The sequence below is a fragment of the Otolemur garnettii genome, unplaced genomic scaffold (assembly GCF_000181295.1).
Source record: "Otolemur garnettii isolate 467f Iridium unplaced genomic scaffold, OtoGar3 scaffold00047, whole genome shotgun sequence".
In the NCBI taxonomy this organism is placed as follows: Eukaryota; Metazoa; Chordata; class Mammalia; order Primates; family Galagidae; genus Otolemur; species Otolemur garnettii.
This window is the reverse complement of record NW_003852442.1, coordinates 13,550,903-13,558,631: the sequence shown is the minus strand read 5'-3', so window position 1 is coordinate 13,558,631 and position 7,729 is coordinate 13,550,903. Positions and strand designations below refer to the sequence as shown.

Sequence of the window (7,729 nt, the reverse complement as noted above, 5' to 3'; positions counted from 1 at the left end):
GCTAATTTTTGTTGTAGCCATAATTGTTGTTTGGCAAGCCCAGGCTGGATTCGAACCCGCCAGCTCAGGTGTATATGGCTGGCGCCCTAGCCACTTGAGCCACAGCTGCCAAGCCACTGGCTATTTTTTAGAGATGGGGTCTTGCTCTGGCTCAGTCTGGTCTTGAGGCTGGGAGTTCAGGCAGTCCACCCACTTTGGCCTCCCAGAGTGCTAGGATTATAGGCGTAAGCTACCACTCCTAGCCCTGGAGTTAAGAGTTTTGAGGGTGAAAAATAAACTGTGTCGGGTGGGCATGGTGGGTCACACCTGTCCTCTCAGAGGCCAAGGCATGTGGATTGCTTGAGCTCAGGAGTTCAAGACCAGCCTGAGCAAGACTGAGACCCTGCCTCTACCAAAAATGGAGAAACTTAGGTAAGAAGATTGCTTGAGCCCAAGAGTTTGAGGTTGCTATGAGCTACTCAGAATGCCAGAGTGAGACTCTGTCTCAAAACAAACAAGCAAGCAAACAAACAAACAAAAAACTTATGTCAGGGTAGGAATGATCACTGAGAAGAGGTCAGTTACTGTACCGTTATTCCGACAGCTGCATTGCTTCCCTTGTTGCACTTAGCAGGCAGAACACAGTCCCTCACGGGCCTTCAGGAGAGTGCTGCTGTCTCTCTCTTCCCATCTTCTTTTTTTTTAGAAACAGAGTCTCACTTTGTCACCCTTGGTAGAGTGCTGTGGTGTCATAGCTCACAGCAACCTCCAGCTCCTGGGCTTAGGGATTCTCTTGCCTCAACCTCCCAACTAACTAGGACCACAGGTGCCCACCATAATGCCTGGCTATTTTTTTGTTGCAGTTTGGCTGGGGCCAGGCTCAAACCTACCACTCTCAGCATATGGGGCCAGCGCCCCACTCACTGAACCACAGGCCCGCCCTCTTACCATCTTCTTAATGAGTCATGGGTTATGGGCTGGGTTATAGGAGTGTTTGTTGGAGGATCAGAGGTGAGTTGCTGAGAGTGTGGGCCCAGATACCCTCAAGGCACCTGGTTGCCTGTCACTCACAGTGTGAGCAGGAAAAGGATACTGGACCCTTTGGTGGTGGCATAGCCTGGCCTCACTTGGAGAGTCTCTCTGCTCCAGGCTGACAGCCAGCTTCTGATGATCTGTTTCCTTTCCCAGCAGTGATAGTGACAGTGAAGGGGATAATCCAGAGAAAAAGAAACTGCAAGAACAACTGATGGGTAAGAGGCTGGGGCCCTGTGGCAGTGGGAGGGGACATGGCGAGGGCGCCCTGTGGCAGTGGGAGGGGATGTGGCGAGGGCGCCCTCTGGGGTCAGCTCCTGCTCATGGGCCAGGCTCTGGGTCGGCTTTCCTCCTGCAGGTGCTGTTGTGATGGAGAAGCCCAACATACGGTGGAGTGACGTGGCCGGGCTGGAGGGAGCCAAGGAGGCCCTCAAAGAAGCTGTCATTTTGCCAATTAAATTCCCACACTTGTTCACAGGTGAGAGTTGAGCCACTTTAGGCCTAGTCCTAAAAACCACCAGGCTCCTGTGGGACCGAGCCCAGGGCTCCCACTCTATAGTCTCTGGAAATAGGTGGCAACTCAGCTCCTCTATGCTGCAGAGGACCAGGGTCCAGCCCTACCATGAGGTCAGTCAGGAGAGGCCCCTGCCTGCTCATCATGGCCAGAAACTGTTGTGACTAGACCTTTGAGTTGGCCATCCCTGTGAGTGGTGGGCATGGCCAGCCAATGTCACTTGCAGGGTCACAAGATGATTAGGAAGGTAATTGAGTTCTCTTCACTCCTTTGCTCCTAGAATCATTTGTTTTATAGACTTTTCCTTTCTTACTGAATTTACAGTGACTGAGGATCTTTTGCCTTTTTTGTTCCCTTTCTCCAGTCAGTACAAAGCTCACGTCTGCATGTTCTTTATTATAGGCAAGCGTACCCCTTGGCGAGGGATACTGCTCTTTGGACCTCCTGGCACAGGGAAATCCTACTTGGCCAAAGCCGTGGCAACAGAGGCCAACAACTCCACCTTCTTCTCTGTGTCCTCCTCAGATCTGATGTCCAAGTGGTTGGGGGAGAGTGAGAAGTAAGTCAAGTCGGCACCAAGTGGACCAGCTTCCCTGCCTCTTGGGGGTCACCTCCCAGAGGAGCTGCTGTTTGTATTCAGGGAGAGTAGCCAGGAGAGCGGTATCACTAGCTTATTGGATGGGACACTGTCCTCACAAGGCCAGGACATCCCGCAGGTGAACTTGGGAAAGATGAGGTGCTACAGAAGGGAAGGGAAAAGCTAAGAATAACTGGATGGCAGTTGAGTGTCCCCTGCTGGGGCACTGTATGTGGTTAACATATTCCCACACTGATTCCCATTTTGCAGATGATAAAACAGGTTCTGAGGAAGGGAACTGACTTGGGCTAAGTCTAGAGCTAACGAATGGGGCTCCGAGTTTGAGGCAGAGGCTAAGCTTGCTCTCCTTTTGGTACAGTGCTGCCAGAGAATTTGTTACCACTATTTTTTTCTGCAATCCAAGTATGACTGTGGTCTCAGAGAAGTGGCAGCTTGGACCTGTGTGGGTATGTACGAGAGAGTCCAGGTCCTAACCCCATTTCTTACCTCCACAGGCTAGTCAAGAACCTGTTTGAGCTGGCCCGGCAGCACAAGCCCTCTATCATCTTCATTGATGAAGTGGATTCCCTCTGTGGATCCCGAAATGAAAACGAGAGTGAGGCTGCCCGAAGGATCAAAACGGAGTTCTTGGTCCAAATGCAGGGTGTGTGCTAGTCCCAAGTCCCCTTGTCCCCTTGGTCTTCATTCTACCTAAAGCCAACCCTTGGCTTCATTATTTAGCTGTGGCTAGAGCTGTTTGTCTTCAGGTTAGAGAGCCCTTCTCAGCTCCATCTCCGGAGGGCTTGAGTGGCCTTTCAGCACGGAGAGGTTCCCGAGGCCTCTGCCTCTCAGGGCAGGTAGTGCTGTAGGTCTCCTCACCCCTGGCAAAGCAAGACTAGGACATGGTTTAATTTTAGTTGGGACCTTGCCAGTGGTGGCACAGGGATGGCTTCATTTAATGGTAACAAAAACCTGAGGTCTGTCCCCACAAGGTTTTGAGTGACCTGGGTAGGTGTCTAGAGCCATTGTCTTTGTCTCCTTTTCTTTCAGGGGTGGGGAATAACAATGATGGGACTCTGGTTCTTGGTGCCACCAACATCCCATGGGTGTTGGATTCAGCCATTAGGAGGAGGTAAGTCTTCCCAGTAGGAACCAGGGCCTGAAGTCTTTCTCCAGCCATGGTCAGCCTGCCCGACCCCATTTCTCTGGAGTCTTCCCTGAGTTTGCATGTCAAACAGAGTCCTGTGTGACACTGGCTTGATGGCCATCCTGCCAGCATTGCTGCCCTGTAAAAAAAGTGCATCTTGCCTCCCTCACAAGTCTCCGTGCTGCCCTTCTGTTAATACCATTCTGTCATCAGCTTGCAATTCCTGCCATGTGCTTGGCTCTCTAGGTTTGAAAAGAGAATTTACATCCCTTTGCCAGAGGAAGCTGCCCGTGCCCAGATGTTCCGGTTGCATCTGGGGAGCACGCCCCACAGCCTCACAGATGCTAACATCCAAGAGCTGGCCCGCAAAACAGAAGGCTACTCGGGCGCAGACATTAGCATCATCGTGCGGGACTCCCTCATGCAGCCTGTACGGAAAGTACAGTCGGCAACACACTTCAAAAAGGTGAGAGGCCAGTAAGCAAGTGCTTAGAGAATGTCAGAGAAAGTGGGATGTGCGGGGAGGAATATTGGTTTTCTTTGCCAGCTCCCTGTTCCTGCTGCCTGGCTGCTCATGTGACACATTCTTGGTCTCCCTGAGAACCAAGGGCAAGTGTCAGGTGGGCTGCAGGCTCCAGGAGCAGGGCTGCACCCACTCTCCCTTCCGAATGGCAGTTCTTGATTAAGTGTGACCATCTTAGAATATATAAAACCAGAGGTCAGTGTATTGTCTTAACACCATGGCAGCTGCCTCCATCAGCCCTGTTGGAAAGTGCTGGGTGTGGAATTACTGGTTGTAAGGAGGGCTCACCATTCACTCAGCGTATCTTTGTTGAGGGTGAGACAAAAATCTCTCCAGGAGCCTCCTTTTCTGAGTGGACACAGACATAAAGTAAATGCAGGTTTCTCAGAGGTGATGGGGGAAGAGCAGGGTGAGAGGAAGCAGGAGTCTTAGGGTAGTGTCTGGGCAGGTTGCACTGTCAAAGGACATGGGGGAGGGGGTGTGCATTGAGAGTCGAAAGAGGTGATAGAATGAGCCTTGGGGACATTTGGGTAATGTTCTGCCAGTGCACAAACTTGAGTTGGAAAAACACTTTCCAATTGTGTTCGTGGTATGATCTGATGGCATTAATGAGGAAGATAATCAAGGCATTTGGAGTTACAAATTGAGATTCTGGAGGACAGTGGCTGGGAGATGTGCTAATAACCAGCCTCTTATAGGGCCTATGTATGGAAGCCCATCCCTCCTCTGACCCTGCTGACCTAGAAACCCTGCATTGCTTTCTCTCCAGGATGTCCTTAGAAACCTGAGTGGGCCTGCCACTTTTCTAACTAGAGGGGCAGCCCCTCCAACCAGTCAAAATTCCTGTTTGGTTTCAGGTCTCTGGTCCTTCCCGCACCAACCCCAGCATTATGATTGATGACCTCCTTACCCCATGTTCACCAGGGGATCCGGGGGCCATAGAGATGACTTGGATGGACGTCCCTGGTGACAAACTCTTAGAGCCTGTGGTTTGCATGGTAGGTGGCCACTTGGAAGAGAGGACTGTGCAAAACCCAGAAAATTGGAAGCTTGGGTCCACGTTTAAAAATAAGGTCTCCTCCTTGTGTGTCCTGGGCTGCCGTGGCTCCTCTTAAATCAAGAATGGTGGCTCGGCGCCTGTGGCTCAATTGGCTAAGGCGCCAGTCACATACACCTAAGGTGGTGGGTTCGAATCCCCAGCCCGGGCCCGCCAATGATGGCTGCAACCAAAAAATGGCCAGGGCTGTGGCGGGCGCCTGTGGTCCCAGCTACTTGGGAGGCTGAGGCAGGAGACTCGCTTGAGCCCAGGAGTTGGAGGTTGCTGTGAGCTGTGAGGCCATGGCACTCTACCCAGGGGGATAGCTTGAGGCTCCGTCTCAAAAAAAAAAAGAAAAGAATGGCTCTAACAGCCCTGGGTAGCTAGGGCTCCTGCCGTGAGACTTGGGAGAGGCCCAGGATGGAGGGGACAGCATTAGCATTTTATATTCTTCAGAAAGCAAAGTTCAAGGCCAGGAACAGTGGCTCATGCTTGTAATTCTAGCACTGTGGGAGGCTGAGGCAGCAGGATCGCTTGTCAAGGCCAGCCTAAGGAAGAGCGAGACCCCATCTCTACTAAAAATAGAAAAATTAGCTGGGTGAGGTGGCAAGCACCTGTAGTTCCAGGTACTCAGGAGGCTGAGGCAGAAGGATTGCTTGAGCCCAGGAGTTTGAGATAGCTATGAACTATGATGATGTCATGACACTCTAGCCTGAGCAACAAAGTGAGACTCTGTCTCTCTCTCATCCCCAAAAATCAAGTCCAGATAATGTGACTATCATTCCATAGTTTGGCAGATTTGGTACACAGAAGGAACCAGTGAAAGTATGACAGGACAGTTTGATCTGATGCAGTTGCAAAGGTAGCCACCCAAACAGTCTGGACCTCTCATTGTCTTAGTCTTGCCTGTGCTGTCCTGGTGGTGTCTACCCTGTGGCTGGTATGGTGGACATATAGTAATTATGACAGAACTTAGACTCTCTCAGAGCAGAAATAGGCCTGCCTGGAAATGGTAGGACCTGCTTTGAGAGGGAAGAGGGTCCCTGCCATAGGTGGATTTAAGCAGGACAGCTGTAGGGAGTTCTGCACCTTGAAGGCAGGCCTCTCCCCACTCAGACTGCACAGGTGTGCAGTGAGGGGAGGCTGAGGACTCGGGGGTGGGCTCCTTCTCAGCTGCATGCTCTTGTCTTTGCAGTCGGACATGCTTCGGTCTTTGGCCACTACCCGGCCCACAGTGAATGCAGATGACCTCCTGAAAGTGAAGAAATTCTCAGAGGACTTTGGACAGGAGAGTTAAAAGCTTCTTCACTTGGGTGATGGTGAAGGTGGGAGATTGATTAGGGCAAATCCATGGTACTCCCCACATCAGTGGCCAGACAGGGCTGCAGGGCTCATCCTAAAGTCACCACAGCATCCCTTCTGCCATCTGGCCACCAGCAGGGAGCAGGAAGGGCGGGCCTCCATGGCCACAGAGATGCTTCACGGCCCGCTGGGCACACAGTGGATCCTGGTCTTCCCACTTCCTCCTCTCCCGGATGCTCACCAACTCCTTTCCATTCCCCCGTGTGTCATCATCTTCTTTGTAATCCTTTTTTGTTCCCCTAAATTAATGCTGCTTGGATTTACATCTTGTTTATAAAGACAGAATCACCTGGAAGCATCAAGGGGTGACAGTAGCCGCAATGTGGGGGGCACAGACCAGATGGCTGGCCAGGCCCTACTGCCCTGTTCCTTTAATGCCCGAGTTTTGCTCCTTGAGAACAGATTGGCTGATGTTCCTACATCGTCCCCAGCCCAAGCTCTGCCTCAAAGACTGAGAGTAAGATAAGCCATTCCCATCCCCCTAGCTGGCATCCAGGGCCCCGTGTCTTCTTGCAGGAGGAGGTGGTTTCTGTGAGCACAAAGCCGTTTCGCTCAGAACGAGAGAAGGCAGTCGAGGCGGGTTTTCACTGCTGCCTTTTCTTACCTCTGAGTGTGAGAACACTGAACATGGCCACTGCCCCTGTCCTGGAAATAGTCTAATAAATCCTTTTCCCTTTTTGAGCCACCTGAGTGATTGCATCTTTGACTCTTGTATGGGGCCCTTTGAAGGCCAGTCTTGCTTCCAATAAAGACCCTCTGGTTTTCTCTCTGCTTCTTCCTGTCTCTTCAGCACAGTGTGAAGTAAGTAGAGGTGTGCGCTGACTGCTGTTCTCCAGGCAGAGCACAAGGCTCCTCCCGCTAAAGCCTGAGATGAGTGGCTGGGGGTGTGTAAGAGACCAGATTGGGGTCAGAGGCTGCCAGGTGGGAGGTCTGGCACTAGACCTGACCTGTACTTCCTGTGTTGGTTTGGTCTGGTCTGCCAAAATTTAAAAATCAAGAGAATTGACCTAAAAATACATATTTCTGGCTTCTGGAAGATTATTATGCCTCAGATGTACCAGGCAATAAAACAGGGGCAGGAAGGATTAAGTTACTTAATACTGGGCCTGTGTCCCCATTAGCAGCCTATCAGCTGCACTAAGTAGGGTAGGGCGCCCCTCCCCACTCATCTATGCCCCTGACAGGGAGACCCTGAGGTGACAACCCTGGAAATGGTTATGCAGGAAGCAGTGTAGTAGAGGCTACCCCACGTTTATCCTATGCACACAAACGCACCAAGTCAAACCAGCTTCACAGAGGCGGCCTGACCTAGGAACTGGAGCCTGTAGCCTACAAAGAGGGTCATTCTAGCCTGCTTTCCTCCAAAACCTGAGCGGGTGGTTGGGCACGGTGGCTCATGCCTGTAATCCTAGCCCTGGGAAGCTGATGCGGGCGGATGGCTTGAGCTCAGAAGTTCGACACCAGTCTGAGCAAGAGCAAGACCCCTTACCTAAAATAGAAAAACTAGCTGGGTGTTGTGGTGGGCGCCTGTAATCCCAGCTACTCAGGAGGCTGAGGCA

The 7,729-nt window shown here is 51.7% G+C and overlaps 1 protein-coding gene across 2 annotated transcripts in view; it reads left to right on the top strand.

The window, feature by feature from the left end:
• VPS4A (vacuolar protein sorting 4 homolog A) overlaps positions 1 to 6,860 on the top strand; it is a 17,169-nt gene extending 10,309 nt beyond the window's left edge. Inside the window, exons 4-11 of one of the 2 annotated variants that reach the window (XM_003791401.2) lie at positions 1,168 to 1,229; positions 1,370 to 1,489; positions 1,928 to 2,084; positions 2,618 to 2,766; positions 3,153 to 3,234; positions 3,496 to 3,715; positions 4,630 to 4,770; positions 6,004 to 6,860. In XM_003791401.2, the coding sequence (XP_003791449.1) occupies positions 1,168 to 1,229; positions 1,370 to 1,489; positions 1,928 to 2,084; positions 2,618 to 2,766; positions 3,153 to 3,234; positions 3,496 to 3,715; positions 4,630 to 4,770; positions 6,004 to 6,105 (1,033 nt within the window). In that variant the 3' untranslated portion in view covers positions 6,106 to 6,860. The remainder of the gene's footprint in view (positions 1 to 1,167; positions 1,230 to 1,369; positions 1,490 to 1,927; positions 2,085 to 2,617; positions 2,767 to 3,152; positions 3,235 to 3,495; positions 3,716 to 4,629; positions 4,771 to 6,003) is intronic. The other variant, XM_012806138.2, reaches the window with a different exon arrangement.
• The last annotated feature ends 869 nt before the right edge of the window (positions 6,861 to 7,729 follow it).